This window comes from Ambystoma mexicanum, chromosome 12, assembly GCF_040938575.1.
Source record: "Ambystoma mexicanum isolate Mex_15411 chromosome 12, UKY_AmexF1_1, whole genome shotgun sequence".
NCBI lineage: Eukaryota > Metazoa > Chordata > Amphibia > Caudata > Ambystomatidae > Ambystoma > Ambystoma mexicanum.
Genome location: NC_090936.1, coordinates 1,231,359,223 through 1,231,384,532, shown reverse-complemented (window position 1 = coordinate 1,231,384,532; position 25,310 = coordinate 1,231,359,223). Strand labels below are relative to the sequence as shown.

The window sequence follows — 25,310 nt, the reverse complement described above, 5'->3', positions numbered from 1 at the left end:
CAGTAGACCACCTGCATTCTACAATCACCCAAGCCTTTAAGGAAGCTGTTTCTCACCTTCAAAGGGCTAAAGAACAATACAAGAAAGGAGCAGACCAACATCGGAAGGAAGCCCCCCAATATCAAGTAGGAGATCAAGTCTGGTTATCCACCAAATATCTACCTCTAAAAGGACCACGCACATTAAACCCAAGATAACTTGGTCCCTATTCCATCACTACCATAGTAAATCCAGTAGCGGTTAAGTTGGACTTGCCCCCTCACATGAAGATACATCCGGTCTTCCACGTCTCTCTATTAAAACCCGTGCAACCTCAAACCCGACTAACTACATCTCCAAAACCTATTCTAGTTGATGGAGAACTCGAGTTTGAAGTCAAAAGCATCCTGGATTCCAAGATCTCCAAATCTAAACTATTTTACCTGATTGACTGGAAAGGCTACGGTCCCCAAGAAAGATCCTGGGAACCTGCAGAATATGTCCACGCGCCTCGTCTAATCAAAAGATTTCATCGAACATTTCCTAACAAGCCCAAACCCCCGGAGAAGCCCGGTTTGGGAGGGGCCTTGAGGGGGGGGTGCTGTCATGATCTCTGCTTCCAAAAGATCAGGACTTGCCCGACTCCCTTGGAAGCAGACCCATAACCCCGGTTCCGAGTGCCAGCCAGTCCCAATTGGGACCTTTTGGACCCTGTCCTGGCGCCAGTGGCACCAGGCTCATAAAGATGCCCAGTCCCAGCGCTGGAAGCGCCGGGCTCATAATGCTTGGGTGGACTTACCTGCAGCAGACCATGCTGCTTACTTACCTGCCAGTTGAACCCCTGATCCTCTTCTGTTTGGGACTACTTTTCCTGTTGGGTGGGGCAGGAGCCACTCCCTAGGTCAGAACACTGGAACTCTTCTGGAAAGCAGGAACTCTTTTCTTACCTAGGCGTGGCTGTGGAAGGAGACACCTAAGCACTACAGGAGCCTATTTAAACCACACCCGATGGATGAATCTTGCTTTGCGTTATTCTGCATTCTCTGCAGCAGAACGCTCATCGTGTCTTCTGTTTCTGATCCTGGGCCTAAGGGAACAAAGGCTTACCATCCTGGAATCCAGTCTTCAGCAGCACCTGTAAAGACAAAGAAAGAACAGGTTAGCACTACGGTCTTCAGTAGCAGCGCATCTCTTACCTGGTCCATCGGCTGTCACCAACGCCTCGCGCTGCATTCCGGCATCTGAAAGACAAAGGCTTACCTACTCTTCGCATGCTCCGGAGGTCTTCGCACTGCATTCCGGCATCTGAAAGACAAAAGCTTACCAGCTCTTTGCACGCTCCGGAGGGCTTCGGCGCTGCATCCCGCATCTGAAAGACAAAAGGAGGTGCGTTTAAAGACATTGGGCAACTTTATTACTCACGTGCCATTCCTCCTTCCCACGCCGAATCCAGTGGGTATTCCAGCACCCTTCAGCTTCTCTAAAGCTCCGAACTTGTACCTGCAAGATAAAAGGGACAGTGCGCATCGTGAAGCAGGCTACAAGCGCTTGCTTACGTGCTTCCAGGCGCTTCTTTTCCTCACGTGGGTTCGATCCTCAACTCTTATCAGCCCGCCATCCGCCATCGCCGGAACCCTGCAAAACAAGAGATATCATTACAAAAGACTTTTAAGACATTTGAAGTGCCCAGAACTTACCGTTCGTGCAGTTAACGACGGACAGCAGTCCTCTGAGGTCAAGAGGCCTGCACCCTTATCCAGTGAAGAAACTGGTTACGGCACCCTGCCCCGAGGCAGATGGAGAGCTCGGCGTTCACTTACCTAAGGTGAGGGTGTTAACCTTTGGGGTTCTACAGGAGAAGAGAAAGGGAAGAGGAGAGAGGAACCCAATAACCCCAGTTCATTAATCCCATATTTTCTATCTGCAGACATCTTACTCTTCGAGTCAGACATACAGTGCACAGAGGTCCAGCCCAAAGAGCCAACCGTGTGTTACACATCACCTTTGAAGATACGACATTTCCCCCAGTCAAGACCGGCGCCTCTGCGGGAATCAGGTGAGCGTTACACCATCATAAAGGTTGATATGTTGCTTCTAGCCACTAGTACAGCGTAAGGGCATGTGGGCCCTTGGCGATCTTCCCATAAAATTGTCAGTGTGCTCCAGTTGTTCACACAAAGCTGCAGGTGTCTACTGTAAAAGCCATCTGCTGGTGTCTCAAACCGATGGCAGTAACAGAGGGGGAGCAAATACCTGTTATGAAAACAAAAAAATTATATAGTCTCGCCAGCCGATCTTCATTAATATTACTTATTTTATTTATTACAGCCGATCAGAAACTATTTGCTTGCAAGGATAGTTCAATGGAGTATGTTCGGCTCTAGAATCAATGCGAAAAGTAACTAAATAAATCGAGGCCAACACACAATGATAAACGACAGTTAGTCTACATGCGTGAGGAATGATATGATATGGCATTTGTAACGCGCCTATACTCAAGTGTTTCTAGGCGTGACGAGGCAGGTGGGGAACAAGGGCAGACAGACAACGATCCTACTAGGCCAGGTGTCTTTCTGATCGCGCATGGGGAAGGGCTGTACATGGTTAGTTGAATACAAATTAAATAATAGGGCCAGCTGGTGGCAAGTGCAAGGTAAATGCCGGGAGAAGGGGCTGAAGGATACAGAGACAGTCCCGTAGTGCAGGTAGGCAGTGCAGGGAAAAGTGGCTGGGCCAAGGAGCGAGATCGGTGAGACCAGTGGACCTGCATGCCCATGTGCCCACTACGAACACGTTTTACTTGATTTTCCTAGCTCTTCATTCATTCATTTATTCATGCATCCATTCATTAAATCTTCATTCCGGTATAAAAGCGTGTAAAGATTTACTTATATTATATTTGAAATTTCCATTGTGTCGTTTCGTAATGCAGTCTGTAAAACAGACCGTGCTCTTGACGACAACGATTTTTCGTATACTGAACTAAAATGAAACTCCGTCTAGTTTCTGAATTTTCTGCCTTATCGTCTCTTACGTTATTGCGCACCCCCTTCAAATGTAGTTCTTTCGGCATGGTCCCTGTCTCAAGGTCAAAAAACAATAGACCCTTATACTTCCAGTGCGACTTGTGGGCCTCATCTGGGCGCTGTCCTTTGCATTCTTTATTTGCAACATCACGTAGTATAGGCATCTGTGAGAACTTGAAGTTTAGAATCCGTCTATGTAGTGCGCCTCAATGTGCAAATGCGAACTGGCTTCTCTCCCAAATGCCCCGGCCCGCTTGGCTGGCGCGTTCTAAGTGCCCCAATTTTGTCCCCGTTGTCTGCGAGCTTTGCAGCCCAAATTGAGACATTTAATTTTTGGCGGAAGGTCATGGAAAGTATAAAGTACCACAGGAGTTGAGTTAAAAGTGAGATTTATTGTTTTTGTTTTATTATTTGCAATACGCAAGCCTCCCCTCCGTTAACAGTGCGCAGCATTTACATTTACATGAGATGAGACATGAGAAAAATATATACATACACATATGTGAGGTGAATATAGAGAATTCAAAGATGACACCCAGCTTGTTCGCCACCCATGATGGTGAAGGTAGGGGTTAGGTTTACAGGTACACTGTACAATAACATTTATTTACAAAAAGACAATCGTATTGCAATTATTTAAACCAGGATTTGCACTTCACAATCTGCTGTGCTTCGGGTGGGCATGGCACAGTCGCAATGTTCGGTGGCAATGGATCACTGCTCTGCACAGAAACGTCCACAATTCCATATCTGTGCTTCTCTAACACAGCAACAATAAGGCCTTTCACAAAGTCGAACTGCATTTCATCATAGAGTGGTTTGATCACCCATTGCTTACTTCGTTTTGAAAACACCTTAGTGTAGCGAGGCATCCTTACTTTACCCCTAGTCCTAGATTGTTCGCGTCTGACATTGCTATTATGGGCCAAGACCGCTAGTAGAGTGCGATGTTTCATGCCCCGAAAGCTAAAATGCAAGCGCTTTGGCCTGTACTTTAGGCACATATTGTGGAACACCTCCAAATCTCCTGTGTGACAGAATTCTGTCAGTCCTCTCAAATCTCTTGATAGAGTTTTGTCGAAAACAATCTTCTCAATGGCTTTGTGTGTTGGTGAAGATGGAATCAACCACTTCTTCTTCCGTGCCTCCTCTGGGGACAAAGGGCCATGTTCACATTGGTGGAAATGTTGGTTTTCTGTCCAGCGGTGAACGTTGGTACAGTGGTGCATCAGTGACCGCCATTTTTCAAGTAGTATTTCCACTGACCCCTCACAAGTTTTTGAGCTCAGCCAAAGATGGTTGGTGATAGAATGTGACCACTGCAAAATACTTTCAAAACCTTTTTTTTCCTGCAGCCGAGATTTTCTTATTGATTGATTTAGCAAGATGCCATACGTCAAATTGATGTTTAATATGTGGGAACTGCTCTCTCATTGTCTTGGCAATTGAAACGTGTCTATCCGTGGCTATGATGTCGATGTGCATTCCCCTTGATTGTAGATATTCCACTGATTTTATAAATCCTAGTTTCTCCATGGCCACTGACGATTTACATTGTGTTACCTGCACGACCACCAAACTCACAATTTTCTTACTATCCATGTCTTGAAAGTGGTAGGTGCAGTACTTGGCAGAAACTCCAGGGCTGTCGCACTGTCCATCGCCGGCTAGCCTGAATCGTTTGCCTTCGAATGTACTTGCTAGAGACAATTGTTCAATTTTCCAAGCATCACTAATGGCCGGAAACAGATAATCACGTTGGTATATGTAGTACAGCGCTTTAAAAATGAAATGGAGTCCCACAAACTGAAAGAAAGCCTCTAACTTTCTAAAACTGGAGCCACTAAAAAGTGATGCAGCTGCACACAGTAGATTGCCTGCTGGCAGTTTCCCCAGCATCGGTTGTGCAGACCATGAGAACGTATGATTCAATCTACAGGCGGCATGTATTTCGACGTTCCTGCCTTGTTTTTGACAAGTCACATGAATCAATGGCTTCCCACATACTTTCCCTCTGACGGAATGCCCACATTTCAGCATACTTAAAATATCCATCAAACAACTGTCGAATACCATGTATTTGCCCGCTTTCATTAGACTGTCATCCGGCGTCAAAGTTGTTTCGGACTACATTGTTGAGGACATATCAGCAGCATTGAAAGAAATATCGCCGATATCAGGTTCTGATGCATCGGCGAATGCTGCTGCTGGTTCATTCTGTCATTTCAACATCTGTTACTTCAACATTGATGGGAGAACACAACAATGTTGACAGGTTTTTTGGTGGCAAATCTTTGGCGGGTGTAGATTGTGTGAATTGATCTGCCACTACTTCAGAGCGATCTTCAATACATTCAATAACATCATCTTGTGGTGGTGCGGTCGCACTGGTGCTATGGTCCAATGCAACTTTGCTGTAGTCTCCAAACACAGTTAATTCATGTTCTGGCCATTGGACATGAGCATCTCGAGCCTGAACACGCCTCGCCTCAATTAATAGTTCCTCCATAGTGTACACGGTCTGGCAAGCCACATCTCTCATTCGCTTCACTGTCTGTGTGTGTGTATAGTTCTGACATCCACGGGTAACTGCAGGAGAGATTGGAAAAGGGATGTTCAGTTTAAACACGAGATGGAGTGTAGTAGAATTGACTGGAAAAAAACATAAAATAGTCCCCAGCACAAACATTTTTTTAAAGTTATGAACTGTTTGTAACCTTTTTTTGGTTTTTTTTCTTTGCAACTTTTTTGACTCGACCTTCAACATCTGCACGCTGTAGCTCCGATTCGTTTCCGCATGTCCTCCCTTCCTCTTGCGCTGCAACAACTATATTTTCTGTATCCGCATAGACAGCACGGAATGAGGCTCCATCGTCTCCCTGAAACATAGTACTTTCATTACTAGGTATCAAAATATTGTTGGCATAAAACACACGTGAGGACGAACACACAGGTACATCTCAATAGCCAAACATGATTTAAACATTGTGTGCAACAATCAAACAAGTTTTCGACCAGTGATGATCTATTTCGATGGAACTGTCAGTATCCATACCTCTGGCTCTGCATGGACTGCCATGAATGGTTGTATTGGAGAGGAGGCATCCGCATCTCCCTGAAACACAGTACTTGCATTAGTATGCTTTTCAATATTGGAAACACAACACACACTTGGGGTCGACGGCACAGTTACATATAAAGAGATAACCACAAATGATGCATTGTCCAAAAGAATCAAGGAAAATCCAAATATGATCACATTTCATCGACTTATTTCAACGATTCCTTTACATCTGCATCATCTAAGTGAGATGTTGTGATTGTGGTGGAAGCTCCGTCGTCTCCCTGAAAAACAGCACTTGCGTTAATAGGGAAGAAAGTATAGCAAATGGAATCGCGTTATATGATCACGCATGATGGAGCTGTCATTATCCATACCTCGTGCTGCTGAAGAATATCTATGGATGTTGCAAATGTAGTGCGCACTTCTGAAAGCTGTTGCGCCGATTCGTATACGCATGGTCCCGCTTCCACTTCCCCTGGAATTACTTGAATGTCAGGCTCTGCATCAAGTGCAGGGGTTGACGCTCCATCAACTGCCTGAAACATAGTACTTGCATTAGTGAGGATTACAATAGTGAAAACCTAACACACACCTGGGGTCGACAGCACAGGTACATATCAACGGCTAACCACGAATGAAACATTGTGTAGAACAATCAAACGACAGGAATTCCAGCTCTGACGATGACGCTCGATGGAGCTGTCAGTATCCATACCTCCTGCTGGTGAAGAACATCTAGAAATGTAGATGTGGCGGACGCTTCAGCATCTCCCTGAAAGACCGTACTTGCATTAGTATGGATAACACTAATTATAACTGAAAACAAAGACCAGTGGACGATAACTAAGGTGTATATCAATTGGAAAGCAGTAACCAAACATTCGGTAAAATGATTACACGAAAAAATAAAAATATTACTTGACATGCATAAAACAAGTCTGTAGCGGATTAGCCTAGTAAGATTACCTGATACGCGCTAGAAGTGATTGATAACTGCGACCACGTCAAGGATGTAGAATGTTCTTGCTTCAGATTCAAGGGATAGTCAAGAAGTTGTAAAGGTAAATTAATGATTGATAATGAAATGCCAATATTAAAAATAGCCATGTAAGGCGACAGAATACTTGAAAATGCTCAATACAGCACAGTTCCCTGTTCCCATATATATACATTGCGTTTGTGGGTTATGAAATCGAAAAAGAATATATTGGTAAATATCATTATTCAAAAAACTATACACTCATATCAATATCGAAATTATTACAAGGGATAGAACACCTACAATATCAATTAATCCGTTCGGATACCTAACACTACCGCAAGGCCTAAAGCTAAATCCGGACACGACTCACCGGTGGCGGAATGTGGACGAATAGAGTGGGAATAGCGTTTTCGAGCAATTTCTGTGTCGTTCGCCGTTTATACTTTGTTACCCAAGATGTTGTGTACATGTCCAAGGAAAAGTGCCGGCTGCAGATGCGGTATCGATCACCACTCTTGTCCTGGGCTCTACTTTCCTGCTCATCCAGTGGATATCCGCAATGTCTGACCCATTCTCTTATTCAATCGACAGTTTTCGGGAATACATGCATTTTCGTGCCTTCAGATTTCTCATGGGTCTTCGAAGGGCAACCGCTAATCGAACAGGCAGGCATTGTTGATAAATCTGAAAAGTAAATATCGACATTATCATACAATCTTCAAAAATAAAGATTTGATACAAAAGTAAATGAATCATACAATGATCAATGCAAGGTTTGTTTTGGTCGCAGGAACTATACCAGTTCATTATGTGCGGCTTAGTATTTGCATAAGTTGCAGAAATGTATAAATGATGTGACTAAAAACTGAACATGTGACTCATCCCTTGGATGTTCTGTACTGCACGAGAAGGAAATATGCTTACATTATAGAGTGGACCCCTGAAGGGCGCAATTCGATGACAATAGACACAGATGAAAATAAATAGATCTATTGATAGCATAGCAATGGAAACTCAAGTCAATAGCAATGAGACCAATGAATCTAGCACTATTGTGTACTCAACTCGCAAATAGATAGAAATTTAAAAATCTGTGAAATATGACTAGGATACATGGCCTTACCTTGACCAACAAACAGTTGGATTCAGCAAGCAGAGCAGTATGTTGCAGGAGAATAGGTGGGTGGCCGCAGGTAGCACACTGATGGGTTTGCTCTAAGCGGTCACAGAAGTTCACGGATAGCACGACGACTAGCAGATTAGCGTAGATCTCAGTGGTTGCCAGGTAACACGTTCAGGAGTTGACTTGCAAAGCACAAAGTTGTTCTCATGAGACATATCAAGTGGGTTATAAAGTATTAGAAACAGGGGTGTGTTTATGAATTAATGACGTATGTATGTCGTGGTTTTAGGGGGGCGGCCTGCTTCAAGGGGAGGGCTGGCTGGAGACACGGGGTCTGAGGAGGCCATGTGACCGATGGCCCCTTGGCGTGGGACACCTTGTGAAGTGTACACGTAGTTTGGCACCTTGGCCTTTCGCGCCCCTGACAGCCCCCCATGCCAGCGCTCATCCACTGGCGCAAACCGCCTTTATATCAATATATAGTATATCGTCTTTAAATCAATGATAGTATATCTTTGCTTATCAATAACAAATGCCACATACCGGAGATTCTTATGAGCACAAACCCACACTTCAACCGGTGTATTATAGTGGTCAAGACCCTAAGGCCTGTATAATCCAATGGTAATTGTTAGTATAGACATATGTGTGACTTTTATAGAGACATAACCCACTGAAAGACTTTGAACAAGTTTAGTGCATGCATTATCGAGAATATGCTATGTTAGCTTAGATAGATAGTGACCACCCTGCTTCACAGCGACCAGACCTTCACCCATTCGGAGCACAGATGTCTGACATCCATCCTTGAATGGAGACACACTTGATTCATTTAAAAAATCGAAACAACCGTTGTTAAAATATATGTGGCGTTTTATTTTGTATCTTATTTTCATGACACAAAAATACAAGACTTTAAAGATTATACAGGTCAGGTTGCAGCACAGCGAGAGAAGATCCCCTGTACTGACCGCTGTCACTCGGGAACGTTTCTCTAATGGCACGAACGGCACAGGCGGGTATCACTCTTCGAACGCGGTGTCCAAGCCTCCCGTGGAGCCACCATGTAAAGGAACGATAGGCCACCAGCCTGTACCACCTGTGAAAAGGAATGAAACAAACTGTTTTTAAATGACCAAGATAAGTTTAATAAACGTTTGTTGTCAATGACAATTCTTGTAACTAATGGCATTCTGCACGGACAAATGCTATCTAGACAATGCACACTATTGAACGACTTACATACGTTACAATTATATGTAGATGTAATTTTGGATATAGTAGAAGAACATGAAATAGGAGTGGCATGACAAGCAGAGTATACTTAGTCGTTACTCGGAGTACGAGGACGAACAGTTGCGTGAAGTTCGTGCATAAGCACCATCATTATTCTCAACACGGCCCGTGTGAGGCAGGCTGCCCTGAAGTCTGGCAGCTCGGTGATGCATTGCTGTCGTGGCTCGCCTTCCGAAATGTAGGCCAGGCATCCCGAGTTTTCTCGGCAGCAGCAGTTCTCGTCCTCAGTTGGCATTAGCTTGCACCGATTGCATGTGCACCAGGTGGAGACGCCGTCCATTCGACTAGGCCCAGGCTCTTCATCTGTTGATTCGTCCTGCCAACTGCCGTCCAAATCCCCATTGTTTTCGCGTGCTTCCCTTTCCAGTAGTTCCTCCTCGGTATACTCGGGCTCGTACCGTACATGTAGGGCATTATTGTAGCCATTGTGTGTTAAACAAACTAAAATCATTTATAGCGGTGATACTGGTATCTGTTCACACGGGCTACAAGCGGCGAAGGTAGCTGACAAGAGCACTGAAACGAGTCACAGAATACTCAAAGTAACACAGAGGAATGGAATCGAAAATCTGCTGCTGTGTGTTGTGAAACGGTCTGTTTATACTTATTGAGGAAAGAGGCGTCCTGCCATTTCCATGGCGACACGTCATTAGCTGAACGCAGCGAATGTTGACACAAGACGTGCTTTGGCGTTGGGAAATGGGCGGTACGCGTCTGCTGATGTCAGGCTCAGGGGCGGAGGATTTGATTTAGTGCCGCAAAAGCAGGTCAGCCAGGGCGATGGGGGGGAAAAGATAGGATTATCACAAAATGGCGGCTCCCTGGTGCTTGTTTTCGCGTGCGTTTAATGGACGAAAACTCGGGTAAGGTCCATAGGAAAGTTTTCTAAAATCGAGCCACTTAGGCTTAAAAAAAAACATGGCCGACCCGTAGGGACAATACAAATTTTTACTAGACCATGCCTTTAATCATAGCATTGGCTTTCTCGATGCATTCCACACATTTCGTGGTACGCCCTCTGTCAGAATCGTTGTGCAGGGGACTCTGCACATTTCTTTTACTCATTCTGCCGGTAGATATTGAATGAGTATATGATGGTCCACCCAAGGGGCAGGGGATGCAAAAAAATCTGCAACAGTCGCTGGTTAAAAAAATTGTAAAACAAAGAAAATACTGTGCCTAGGCATTAACGGCCCCGAGTAGATAATCGGACAGTAAAGCAGGTCAGTAAGATAGCTGACACCTACAATCATTCCAATTTCCCTGTAAAAGAATGTAAAGAGTTTAAAACAGTCTTCCTAGACCGAAAACATTAAAAATAAATTAGACCAAAATTAAATAATTTAAGAAAAACCTATTAGTCATTAAAATGTTATACTCTAAAACTAGTGTGCAAGTAAAGTTGTAGAACAATTAGTCCAATAATCCAATAGTTCCCGGTTCGGGAGGAAAAATTAATAACGAAGCTCCAAGGATCGAGGATCACGGATAAGTAAATAAATCAAAGTTCTGCAGTTGCTAGAGGATGATGGGATTGAAATCGGACTAACATCATTCGCAGTAGCTGCTAAAACCAGCCAGCGGAAGCGAGGTCCCCAGACTAGGTCCCCAAGCTGGATGTATGATGCTAGAGTTCAGAGCTGGAAGTGAGCGTGAGGAGAGCAAAAGCGTAAAGGTCACGGCCCCCCGAGCAGCAACAGTCATCCCCAAGTCCAGCAGGCCACAGGTTTCCAGTCCTCTCACCCCCCCTTGCTACCACACACGCTGCATTGATTCGAGTCTTGGGTCTTCCTCCAAGCTATCCCCCCCGCCCCCCTACAGACGGTTTCAAATATGGGCCATGTGAGTGATGCAGATATGTAGGAACAGCGCTCCTGACCCTCGTTGAACTCCCGATAGGAGTCAAAGTCCTGCTCCCTTGTCCCCCCTCCCCCCCCCACCTGCTTCTGCCCTGCGGGTGCTTGAATCGGACATGAATAATAATAATAATAATAAATAAATAAAGGCAGGCGGCGTGGCCAGGCGCCGATTACAGCTTCTTCCTTTCTCTGCCCCCCTGAACTCCTGTTTAGTTTAGTTTAGTTTAGTTTATTTATTTGTACCGCGCACCGAACCCTGGGGTAGCTGGGCGCCGGAGACTTAAAAACAGTTACAGCATGGCAAAAATATACAGTACAGATTGTGAAAAAACAACAACGGCTTAGTAGACCGGGTTACAGGTGGTCAACAAAGGCAAGCAGAGAGAAAGTGCATTAAACGGCATTTTTGTTGGAAAGCCATGTTTTTGTTTTGGCTCTAAAAGTCCAAAATGAGGGTTCTGCTCTAAGGTATGGTGGCAAAGCATTCCATAGTTTGGCAGCTAGGACCGGGAAGCTGGCGCCGCCTGCTTTTTTTAGGGAGAATTTGGGAACAGAGAGGCAGTGTGCGTATGGAGTTCTAGTTGGTCTAGTTGAGGTGTGATTGTGGAACTTGTCTGCCAGGTATTTGGGTGCGTCGTTAGAGCGGCATTTATGGACGATGACGAGGGATCTGAGGGAGATTCTGTCTCGTACTGGGAGCCAGTGAGCATCTTGTCTGAAGCTGGAGATGTGGGCGTTTCGTGGGATACTGAGGGCTGCTCTGATGGCATTATTTTGAAGTACCTGTAGTTTGTTCAGGTTGTGTTCTGATGAGCCAAGTAAGAGGGTGTTGCAGTAGTCAATTTTTGAGAGCACTAACGCTCTGGCTAGTGTAATGCAGCTAGAAGGTGATAGGAAAGGTTTGCAGGCGTTGATGAGCTTATTGGTGTAAGCGGTCGAAGAGGCAGTTGCGTTCACCTGTCTTTTGAGCGAGAGAGTAGAGTCTAGATAAACCCCAAGGGTTTTAATTTCTTTGGCTACTGTGATTAGGTTACCGTCTATGTTGAAGGACGCGTAACGGGGGTCTAGTTTGTTTAGCCGGGGTTGGGAGCCGACAATGAGGAGCTCAGTTTTCTCATCGTTGAGGCATAGGCCGTGCTCTGCCATCCAGGCTTGGATCTCTAAATAAAGGTTGTTGATTTTGGTGGAGTCCTCGTCGTAGCACCCTGATAGGGTGATGAGAACCTGGGTATCGTCAGCATAGTTTGTGTAAGTGACACCTAGATTATCTAGGCGGTCAAACAATAGCTTTGTGAAGATATTGTATAGGGTCGGCGAGACGCACGAGCCTTGAGGAACGCCGCAGGTGATGGGGACAGGGAGTGCTGATGCCCCTGGGGAGAAGACTCGGGTGGTTCGGTTGGTTAGGAAGGACTGGATCCAGGCAGTCGCCTGGTTAGAGAAGGCCGCTGAGGTCATCAGATGTTCTGTGAGGATCTGATGGTCGACGAGGTCGAAGGCAGCTGATAGATCTAGCAGTAGGAGAATGGCTAGATTACCCTTGTCCTTTGCCTCGTCCATCTGGATTTTTAGGTCCAGTAGGGCTGACTCTGTTCCATGCCTTGGCCTGAAGCCGGATTGTCTGAGACCCAGGAGGTTGTTGTCTTCCAGGTGCTTCTGTATTTGCAGGTAGGCCACTCTGTCTAGGATCTTTAGGATGTAGGGAACGGTGGTGATTGGCCTGTAATTAGTTGGGTTATTGGGGTCTAGATTAGGTTTTTTTAGAAGTGGCATGACCCAGGCCTCCTTGAGGCTACTGGGCACTGAGCTTGATTTGAAGGATGCATTGATGAGGGCTGTTATGAAGGGGGCCAGAGTGTTGGCGCCTTCTTGGATGATGGGAGCTGGGCATGAGTCCCCTTGGCATCTAGAGGGCTTGAGGCCCTTAATGATGCTTTCCACTTCTTTAGTGGAAACTGGTGAGAAGGAGAAGGGGGGGCAAGTAGGTGTTTTGGGGGTGGTGGGCGGGGGGTGGTTAGTTTTTTTGGATAGGATGAGCTTTTTCAGTTCGATTTTGGATTGTAACATGGTGATTTTGTCTGCAAGGGCTTTTTGAATCCTCTCACACCAGTCTGCATCTTTCACGCAGGTTTCAGCCAGAGTGGGGGGGGATTCGAGTTCCCTAAGGATATTGAAGAGCTCTTTTGTTTTGGATTTGGCGTTCTCAATTCTGTTATCATATGTCTCTTTTTTGGCCTTAAGGATAGCAGTTTTGTAGGTGGTGGCTGCTATCGAGAGTTGAGTTTTGTTGGAAAGGTTGGGCATTTTTCTCCAGGTGGCTTCTGCGGCTCGTTTGGAGTTTCGGAGGATTTTTAGCTCTGGTGTGAACCATTTGTTCATATGAGCTGCCGGTTTGGCTTTGGTGAGTTTGAGTGGGGCGATGGTGTCTATTGCTGATTCTAACGTTTTGTTGTAGAGGTCAGCGAGTTTCTCTGCATCTAGGTTGGCGTAGTTTGTAGGGGTACAGATATTGTCTATAAGTGGGCAGAGGTTTTGTAAAGTAATGTTGCGGTTGTTTCTGGTGAGGGTTTGGGGGATGGTAGGGGTTGGAGAGTTTGGTTGTGAATTCCCTTGTATGGAGAAGGAGATGGCGTGGTGGTCAGACCAAGCAGTTTGCTCGTTTTTTGTAATGGTCGTAGAGCAGTTGAGATCCGCTAGCCAGTCCAGGGTCCTGCCTTTGTTGTGGGTAGGGTCTGTGATTCTAAGCTTGAACCCTAGTTGGGAGATGGTGCTTTCCAGGGAGAGTGCATTGGTATCGTTTGGGTCGCCGAGACCGAGGTTGAGGTCGCCAAGAAGGATAATTTGAGATCCTGTTTTGGTGTTGGTGGTCAAGAGGTCAGATATCTCTTCCTCAAATGTGGTGATGGGGCCTGGAGGTCTGTAAAGGAGGTGTAATAGTATGGTTTGTGTGGCAGAGAGTTGGAGCTTAGCTGACAGAAGTTCTGCAGATCGGAAGCTAGGCGGCGGGATTAATCTAAGTCCAAGGGATGTTTTAGCGATGAAGGCTACTCCTCCTCCTTTGCCTGTGTCCCGGTCTTTCCTTAGTATTGAATAACCTTCTGGGATGGCGAGGGATAAGGCTGGGCCTGCTGCTTGGTGCAGCCAAGTTTCCGTGATAGCCAGGAAGTGTAGATTGTTGACAGAGATGAAGTCTGCGATATCTAGCGCATGGGCGACCAGGGAGCGGGCATTGACAAGGGCGCCCTTGATTAGTGGTTGTTCAGATGTACTCAAGAGGGCTGATTGGGTGATGTTCAAGGTTTGAGCGGAGTTTGCTTGAATGTGTGCGGGATGAAAGGAGTGTTTTTTGGCGAGTGTTTTGGGGGTTATGAACCGAGAGCCGAGTCTCAGGTTTCTGTCTTTTAATGTGCATGGGTTCCAAGGAGTGGGTGGAGCAGCAAATCGGCGGATCCATTCTATAGGACTGAGGGCGTCGGGCTTGTCAGTATGTTGGGCCTCTAAAAAGCCCATAGTAAGTTGGGTTGGGAGTGATTGCGGAAGGGGTTTGTGGTGGGTAGTGTTGTTGAGGTGGAGCAGGGCGAGTGTAGCTGTTAGGGTGAGCGAGGCTAAGTAGAAGTTTGCCATGGGTGGTCAGAGTAAGACCCGGGTGTAGTTGGCCGAGGTTGACTAGGTGGTAGTAATAGAGTAGTTTGAGGTGAGGTGGGAGCCGACTGGGTCGGGATAGGCAGGAGGGCAGGTAGTCAGGTCAGAGTCGGTACAGAGGGCACGGTGGTCAATGGACTAGGCACAGAGGCTAGCAGATAGGCACATTCTAAACTGAGGCGTATAGGAAAAGTACATGTTAAATGTATGCACCAGGGCACAATATAGCAGACTAGATGGTCTGTAGGCGACCAAAAGGCACAATATAGCAGGCTAGATGGTCTGTAGGCGACCAAAAGGCACAATATAGCAGGCTAGATGGTCTGTAGGCGACCAAAAGGCACAATATAGCAGGCTAGATGGTCTGTAGGCGACCAAAAGGCACAATATAGCAGGCTAGATGGTCTGTAGGCGACCAAAAGGCACAATATAGGAACAATATAGCAGATTTCAATGGAGTCAGTTAGGGTTTAAACATACAGTGGTGTCTCCGGTGCTGGCAAGTACTTACAGTACGTTCTTCATTGTCCGGGTGGAAGTGTATCGGTTGGAGTGTAGAAAATTTGTGCAGGGGGGTGGCCACGCCGCGCTCCCATGCGCCTAACAGGCGCAGGAACAGGCCTTTGTGTGGCCTTAGTGCTGGCCGCCGGCGAATCCGCCTGCCGGCGGAACCAGCTGATGTGATCGAGCCCTTGTTCCTCCGCACTTCTGAAAGGGGTTTATTTAGAGTTAATGCTGGACAGATGTATAAATCGGCGCACTTCCCCCAGTGCCTGCTTAAAGTGGCTACATTGTTTGCTAATATGGGAGCAGCAGAAAATGATGTGAATACATATATACCTAAATAGACTAATTGAAGTTACCAGGGGAATTCTGCGGTTTTTACTAACTATTACCGGAAATCTGGGTGGCCGCCTAGCCCTATGGCGCACCATTACTTCTGATTTCTTGATATTAACTTGTCCAAATGACTCGTGAACTTGGTGTATTCCATGATCAGCCTCTGAAGAGAACGAGGAGTACAGGACATTAGTACTGGGTGGTCAGCGTACGCCAATGTTGGTAATGCCATGAGCCCCAGGTTAGGTATGTCCGCTCCTACCGATACCAGGGCTGGATGGAGACCATTGATATATAAACAGAAAAGTACAGGCGCCTGCACACAACCCTGCTGAACCCCTGTCCTTACTTCGAAAGACTCGATGCAATGGCCGTATGCTCCACGAAGAGCCTCCAATAGGGCCAGTATTTCAGCCAGGCAGTGCACCAAAGCATATGCCACAATGTGCGACGGCTAACCTTGTCCACGGGCACCTTATAAATGGCACATCATATCATGTATATCCACGGCTGTGTTGCGGGCCATGAAGGCCAGTTGGAAGGCCTTGTTTTTAATGTGGAGTGAATCTGATATTATCAAATAAAGGTTCAGGGATTGTTCACTTGCGCCGAGACCTTCACGAAAGCCCAGTTAAATTGGGGCGACTACATGCCCCTGTTCAAGCCAATCCTCCAGCTTGCCCAGTAGAGTACGGCCACATATTTATGTTTAAAAGCAAATGGTGTACGTTTCCCAACTGAGTGCTGTCCTGTGTCAGTCTTTCATTAATGCATCAAATACAGTAATCTATCGTATGTACATACTTGTTAGGTAGATGTAATGTATGATGTATTAAGTATACAAAAAAGCAGAATTAATTTCCTTTGGTCTTCCTCCCCTCCTTTCTGAATGCACCTGGATAGATTGTTCTGCAAAACATGTCGTACCTTCTCTCTGGATATAAAGCTGCGACATGTTGCTGTGGAATTTTTGCAGGGAATGTCCATCTTTTTTTTTTTTATTTTTTTTTTTTTTTAACCATACATGAGCTGCAGCCTTCCGGATCACAGCATATGGTGTGTGGTTTATGAAGATGGCGGCCACATCGGCCATCATTGTTAAATTGTGCCACAACCTTGTTTGCTCATGATCTTGCTTAACCATTGACACAACCTTTTGTAAAACGGAGACACTTGACTTATTTCTTGCAGATACCTGAATGATTTCTATGAGCTGGATCTGCGGCCTGGCTCTGGTGTTGTGGGCTGGAATATTCCAGTGAGCAAGGGAACCGTGCCTTCTCCCCGAGAATCTCACACTGCCGTGGTGCACTGCAGAAAAGATGGCGGCAAGCCGAAGCTGTATATTTTTGGAGGCATGTGCGGGCACCGGCTGGATGACTTCTGGGACCTTGACCTAGGTGGGTACAAACAGGCAAGTAGCAGGAAGCACATGGTTCAGCCGTGTAACTAAATGTGACTGGCTCTCCATTTGGCACTTTTAATTGAAGTTTTTCTTTAATCAAAAATAACCTTTTTTTTTAAATGGCTATGCCCCCACTTTATAATGAAATGGGCTCACTATTGCATGGATCTTTCTGGGTTCCCAGACCTTTCAACGGTTGGTCTTCTCCCCATCTTGCAGGACAGACGTGGATGAAAACTGAGGAGCAGACACATGGAGTTGCTTCCACCCACGGATTTCTAATCTTTGATATCCATTTCTCAGCTTGCTTCTTTTGATGTTTTCTCGTTTGTTTGACCATATGCTGAATCGGGCAGTCTTTGGGGTACAAACCCTGCATCCACTGCGGGTATCAAATGTCCATTTCAGATCCTCACCATATTTGTCTTCACTGCTTTGGTGAGGGACACGATACGCAGGACTGAGCGTTGTCAGTCGATGTAACCAAAGGCGCTTCGAGAACGAGAGGCAAAGCTACTCACCTTCCACCTCCACAAGTAGAAAGGTGATAAACTGACCCGTTCAAGGTCTTCTGGCGCGGATATCAGCACCGATCTCAGTCTACAAGGACAAGAAAAAGAAGCCGCAACGGAAGATGTTTCTGTCCCAGGGTGGCTTTTTATACCACCATTCTTCTTTGAAGAACATGGGGAGTCAAGGGATTTCCCAGTGAAGGAGACTCCACATGTACCTTTCCTCACCCATTCCTCTACCCCTGAGGAATGGGAGGCCTTCAGGTTGAAGACATCTTTGCCAAGGTCCCAGTGTTGAATGCTTTGGCACAGAGGGCTATTGCGCCGACAGCTTTGACCTCACCAAGCTGCTGGCAGTGGTAGCGGTTCTCCTCAGAAGGAAGAGCATCCATGGGTTTTCCTATCTGGATGAGTGGTCGTCCGAACTCGTGCCCCAGAGCGGGCCTCAGCACTTGTACCAGACGTGCAGTTTATTACACAGTTTTGCTGTCCCAGGCCCTCTAATTCATTGGGGCACTCTTGGACACTAGCCTTGGCTGGGCTTCCCGCTCGAGAACAGACTAGTGAACATATCCGAGATGGGTTTACGCCTTCCAACCACAGGATCAGGTTCCTGCCTCAGCTTTTCTGCACTTGCTGGCTCTCATTGCCTCCTGCATCCTTGTAAAGCCAGAGGCTTGACTGTGCATGTGGTCGTTGTAAAGACCGGTAGGGGGTGTCTGTACTTCCGCTCTCTATATGGTAGAGGAGAGGCACAGAGGACCCCAGCCAAGATTCTCTATTATTGATACGTGGTCGAGCAGTCAAGGCCTAGCTTCTCGGGAGGTGATGCAGGCTGGTTCTTAAGTACAGTGTAGTCCGCGAACCCCCACAAAGGAATGTCCATATTACTGAAAACAGTCTTTATATAATTAATATTCAAAGGTATGTACACGATCACAATAACGCACTTTGTACTTGGAAGTCAATAATGATAAATATATACACGTCTAGAGTGGTACCACTAATGTTATCAAATCTCATGCAAGTGCATCAACTGTACGGTTAAAATGTCACACAGATCAATAACGAGTAAACCAGCAATAGAGATAGGCAGGAACGTAAGATGGTGGCAACAATAGGCAGAATGCTGGCCCCGTTACCTAGACACAGTTCTGTGTGGAGATCCCCCCCACCTGGGCAACCTGTAAATAAAGGTATATAGCACAAGCCCAGTCCAGATAATGTTCGATAGTCTTACGTCTTTCTATTAAGGTTTTACCCCCCCAGTGTACCTGGTGGAGTAGAGTTCTCTGACGATGCACCGACCGATCCTTCTTGAGTGCCTCCCTTTCAGGCGGGAGCCTCGGATCGTCGAGAGGTGTCTGGGAACCTGGCGTTCAGTGTCGAGGAATCAACGGCCTTTCTTGAGTGCCCTCCCTTTAAGGCGGGAGTCACGGGTCGTCGAACGTCCGACGGTGAACAGGAGGAACTATTGCAGGGAAGTGGCAGCTGTGTTCCTAGCAGTGCTCGTCGACGACAGAGCGTTGGCGTCCTGCAAGGAAGAGGCGTGCGGGGCACCTCGGTGACAATAGTTCTGGACCGCAAAGAGATGATGAAGAACTGTGGCCCAACAAGGGCATCGAGTCGTCGGCGTCTCTGCGGTCTAGGTGGCGGGAAACCCACCGGTGGATGCTCCTCGGCGCTTCGACGGTCGGGCCTTCTCCAGCGGGAGACAAGTGGGTGACGATGTAGACGAGAGCGTCCGATGATCAATGGAAGTTCTTAGGCAAACGGGAGAACAGCGGCTCCGGTCGGCGGCAACGGTCGTCGACAGTGGCGGACAACAGTCCGAGTGCTTCTCCTTGGAGTTCCGCAGCAGTCCCCGTATCGGGTCGGCAGCCTGTCGTAGGTCTGTCTACCAGGGAGCGTTGGCAAAGATCAGCTGTGCACGATGGTCCCTTGTAGCTCGGGAAGAGGGCGCCTTACCAGGTCCTCTCTGGGTCAGTCCTTGGAGGCACAACAGCTTTCAGATTGTGAAGGAGAGCAACAGCAATTCTTCTCGTCCAGCAGGGCTTCAAGGTCAAGCGTCAGTTAATCCAGTTACTCGTCGTAGGGGACTTCAGCTTCTGAACACGATTCCTAGCAGTGAGAGGTCCCCAGGTATACTCTTGATCTCCCATTCATTCCGCTGGGTCACACTCAAGCATCCAATCACGACTACGGGCATTCATGCAGGCAGGCAGCCAATCAGGCACACGAGGTATTCAGGCCATTCACTTCTCTCCAGACACTCATAACAAGGTATGTGTATTGGGACAAGTACCAAGCCATTCAACACTCCAAGCTGCATTCATACCGGTTTCGGGCAGCGTTGTCTCGGTCATTGTGTCAACCACCAGATACTAGACACCCACAACACAGAATGTATATTCGCCACACACTCTATTCACCCAGGTCCCACCCACAGGAGGTACCCACAACATACATCACCGGGAAGGCTCCAGCTAGTCTGACTGGGCCTTCACAACAACACCATATATGGCACTTCCATCCAACAGCCAGTCAGGGGGAAGGGACAGAGTCAGGGCTTCCCAGGACTTTGGGAGAACAAGGTAATGGGTAATAGAAAGCAAGAGGCCACCGGGGCCATCTTGTTTTCCATCAGGAATCAACTGATCCCAATGGCAGGGCCGGGGTATCCCAAATGGAGGATACTCTGCGCACCTGTCAAATTCAGCATGGAGCTGCCACCAGCCCATACCCTGCTCTGTGGGCCACCCACAGGTGCCCAAAAACATACACTAGGGCACAGGGTTGTACCCCCACCCATGGGTGCCATAAGGGTATCCCACGGGTCCGTTCACCAAACCAAAAGAAAGAGAGCTGCACCGCCAGGAGTCCCACATGAACTCCTGCGCGGAAAACACGACCGAACAAACGATAAAAAGCAGTAACGGACAAGGATACGGAGGCCCTGTCCCTCCGGTTGCATTTCCAGCATCACAGTCGTTTCAGTGGCTTCTGAGTTGCTGATGCTCTCCATTTCAGGGACAGACAACTGATCTTCCTCAGGTCTCAGAGAGTGTGTCCGGATACCTCGGCTGATGCTCCAAGAAAGACGACTTGCTGAGAGGGGTGGTGTTCTAAAACCATGGCCCCAATTGACTAGTCACGGATGCATGCCTGAAGGGCTGGGGCGCTCAACTGCACAACTTTACGGTGCACTTGGAGTGTCAGCAGCTCATCAATTTGCTGGAGTTAAGGGCAATTGGGCTGGCCCTGCTTGCTTTCCTTCCCTCTGTGAGAGGCAAGACTGTTAATTCTGAGTGACAACACAGTAGCCATGCATTACCTCAACAAGCTGGGTGGTGTGGGCTCCTTACCTCTGTGCAGAGAATCGATGCTGTTGTGGTTCTCGGCTCTGAAGAAAAGCCTGTCCCCGACTGCGGCTCATCAAGCCAGCAAGGAGAACATGTTGGCGTATGCCGTGAGCAGGAAGTCTTTGGCCTCCCATAAGTGGGATCTTTACCAGGAAGTTGTGAAGTATTTTATCTCCCGTTGGTTGAATGGGGTGAGGGGGGTACTTGAGTGGATCTCTTCAATTCCATTCTGACCAGGAAATGCAGGTGGTTCTGAATTTCCTTGTTGGGAACAGTCGAATTGGACTTCAACCTGCTCTATGCGTTCCTGCCGATCCCTGTCATTCTGCTGCCCCTGTTCCGATCCAGTGATCTTGATCGCTCCGGACTGCGCCCTTAGAACGTGGTACCTGGAGTTGCTTGACATGGGTATATGCCCCTCTGACGAATCGGCCCTTCTCCCCAAGGGTGAGCCCCCACCCTCCCGGTGAGGCTAGGGAGGTGAGCCCGCTCTGCAACACCCTCCCTAGGGGACTCCCCCTTTGGGGACAAGAACTCACCAGGAAAAACAATGGCATATATGGGTCTACCAAATCTTGGCAAGTATCAAGACCGGGCCGAAGAAGAGGCTGAAGGATGCTTTTCTTCAGGAGAAAGAGAAAATCTCTTTGAGGGAAAGTAACCAATCCACTGAGATAAGTGGATTGAAAAGAGAACACTCATGTAGAGGAGGCGAAAGAGGACAAAGAGAGAGCTGTGAGAAACCAAATGGTGTCTCACCCGCTGGTCCTCAGGGACTTGTCATCCAGGTGACTAGTTCCTGGATGTGGACCAGTGTGGGAGGATCACCTAAGTGAGGGGTCTTCTCGAGTGGGGAGGGGCAACCGATGGTGAGACACAGTATTTCTCCCCCCCCCTGCCTGTACCCATGCCCCATCCTACGAGGTGGGATATCTTGAGACTTCAACTGGCCACCCCTTGCCCTTCCCTACACGAACACTTTCACACGGACCGTGCGCTCTGGCGAAAGACTGACTCACACCCGAGCATCTCATTGGACATGTCCCGCTAATCTGGTCCGGCAAAGTCAGGCACTTGACTTTAACCACATACATCTGATACCTATTAGCTCTCCTCACACGGCTAAAAGGCGGAACGTAGAGACACATTCTGAGCAAGGTGGAACACAAGAAGGATTAGAACTTCCGGGGCAAAGGCGAACCTACTGGAGCAAAGCGACCGACAGAGGGGCGAGAGCAAAGGGTAGAGCAACCCAGGAGAACCCTGCAGGGGGTCTTTGCCCCCCCCCAAGAACAGTGAAATATATCTGCAGAGAACGCCAAATCTCAGACAAGAAGACTGCATTGTGTTTCAAAGGCGCCAGTGACCCTCCCGGGTGAACGACAGAGTTGGGGAGGCGAGTCCAAGCCTGTGGTATTAACCTTGACTTGTGAATTAAAACCGTAAAGACAAGAAAAGAATGCACACAGCCGGTGAGTTGGCGAGAGACATGAAATGTCGGTGTGTGTGTGTTAAAGAAAGATTGAAGTTGCAACAGTATATCTCACAATTGAAAGCTGCATGTGTGTGGATGAGACGCGAAAGAAGGCAGATCTGTGGTGAACGTTAAATTACTGATAACTGTGAAGCCAGTGATGCAGAGTAGCGGAGTGGTCCGGCGAAGGGAAGCAGCCCACTCGAAAGTCTCAGTGAAAGGTGAAGGGTTTTGTTATAAAGCAACAAAGTGAATGAACTCGAAAATGCGTTATGATCAAGATTAACCCCGGCAAAAGGGGAAGTAAAAGATGAATGTTGAACTTTTGTGCTTTTGCTACCAGACCAAGAGACACTGGGCCAAATGACGCAAGAGTCTGAGCTGAAGGGAAAGTTGAAGTGGTCCTGCGGAGGTCTGCAGTAAAAACCAGGCACATTTGAAAGTCTTCGACATCATGAAAAGGTCTGAGCTCTACCGAGGGAGACCTACGTGCACATTTTGGTGAACTGAACTTTTTGTTGAACTGCAAAATAACTTGAATGAAGCTGGAATTAGAGACTTTTAAGTGGAATGCCAGATGGGCCTTCATCCACATCTTGAACTGCCTTTGTTTTGAGAATCTGAGCCAGAGTGTGTCATCCTGTCTATGGGGACCAGCTTACCCTGTGCTGTCCAACGTGGGGAGTGTTTGGCAAAATTTGAATGCAGTACCCTCTGGGAACACTACAAGCAACTAGGACTAAAGGTGTAAGCAAAACCAACCCTTGGTATAAGTCTGTACCACACAGTTTTGGTAGCGTGTTGAGCAGCCAGGCTTATCAAAAGAGGGAATGTGAGCTGTAATGATGTTATAACGGAGGTTTACAATTACAGGTTTTCAAATAAACTTACACTCAAGGTTTTTTGGTTAAACACTTATTAATTTATTATCCAATCAGTTATAAAACATTCATTAGAAGGGGGGAATCAATATAACACACAAATATACTTCAATACTGTACACTCTGTTTCTGAATCAGATAAGACCCTTTTGGGATGGCCCACAGACACAACCTACAATCACAAGTAACTTTTAACAATGGTGCTGGGGACATGAATATCTTACTGTTGGCTTTCAGAATACTTTTTCAAGGGGAGTAAAAGGCAAAGGTTATTAGAACAAGAAAGATTACAATTATTCTTGGACAGTGAAAGTGTTTTGAGTTCACCAGAAGAGTCAATTAAATTCAATAGGCTAGGCCAAAGTCAATGGGCTAAAGTCTTGGATAGGATAAAGCAATTCTGGAAGTTAAACGGAAAAGTCTCTGCACAAGTTCTTAGGAGTAGTTTGTAGCAAGAAGAATCATATGTTGGGTCACAAGCCGATTAGGCCTGTGAGGTGCAAAAGTTCCAAGCACTTTCACTGTGAGAGGTAAGTACTCCGTCTGGTTTACAGTACCTTACAAATGAAGAAAGCGGCAGCTGATGAATTCTGATCCTGGCAGTTCCTGCAGATCTCGCTGTTCCTGGGCCTCAGTCGTGGGGACAAGAGGGAGGACGTCTGGGGACTCCTGCAATGGGTCAGTCAAAGCAGCTCACAACTGCCAAAACTTCGATTTCAGTAACTGTAAGTAAAGCACACAAGCTGGTGTCCCTCTCCCTGGTTCTACGGTTTCCTGCAGCAACTCTGAGGAAATTCAACAAGCTCCGAGATGGGTGTCCAGGTGGCTTACCGGTTAGATGATTGGTCCCACCAACTCAATGGGAGAAGTGTTCCTTGCAGGGGCTTCGCTGTCGATGCGAATTTGGCGATTCGGACCGGCAGCACGGCTTCACTGGGCAAGCAAACGGAGCAGCCGTCGTCTTCAAGCTCTTCTTCGGTTCCTTCGTTCCATGGTCGACTCTGCCTTCCAAGACTCGCCTTTTATTCAGTGTTCTCCCATTCATTCCAGCCTAGCTGTCACTTACCCAGCTGGGTGTCTGTCCTTGCTGGACAGTCAGCCAGCCAATCACCACAGTGTGCATTTGGGTCTCCTAGGAGACTAAGCACAGGGAGTTTCGGGCACCTCCCTCACCTCCTGCCTACCCCAGACACTCTGGAGCCAGAGGCGGGTTTCACGCCTGAATCCTGCCAAAGCCGAATGAACAAAGAGACCAAACCTGGTTTGGCATGCAAAGACAAACTCTAGAAGGACCTTTCCACAAAGAAATGGCAAAATATATGGCTCCCGCGATTTAATGTTACCAGAGCTACAAATAGTTTGCGGTCGGGAAAAATCATGGTAGTTCATTGTGAAACCACTGCCACCAGCCATTCTGAGAAGAAATGGTAGCATTTGACTGCTACATGAGTATCTAGACATAGGGGATACTACGTAACCCCTCCAGCACTCTATTGTAAGATAGGGTGTGCTAGGTCTAGGAATTTAAAAGACTAGTAAAGTCAATGTCACTTTACTTACTCTGGGAAACAGTAGTTTATCCCAGAGAAGGTATTTAAACCTTGGGGAAAGCCTGGCATAAACGGCAGGCTAGGGACTCTCAAGTCTGTGAAAGACCCAAAGATCCGCCAAGATCTAAGGATAGTGTTCAGAAGTCTAGGGAAGGGCACAGGGATACCCCACCTTCGTCGGCCCCGACAGAGGATTTCTCTGAGGGAGAGGAAGGACTTTCTTCGACGTTAAGGCACAGAGCTCTAAGTTTTTCGACGGAAGAGGTTGCTGGGGGCACTTTTTAGACAGAAGACTATGAGAGAGACACCTTTCCA

The 25,310-nt window shown here is 47.2% G+C and overlaps 1 protein-coding gene across 1 annotated transcript in view; it reads left to right on the top strand.

The window, feature by feature from the left end:
* HCFC2 (host cell factor C2) overlaps window positions 1-25,310 on the top strand; it is a 389,963-nt gene that overhangs the window by 75,035 nt on the left and 289,618 nt on the right. Inside the window, exon 4 of the mRNA XM_069629914.1 lies at window positions 17,003-17,211. Coding sequence (XP_069486015.1) covers window positions 17,003-17,211 — 209 coding nt within the window. The remainder of the gene's footprint in view (window positions 1-17,002; window positions 17,212-25,310) is intronic.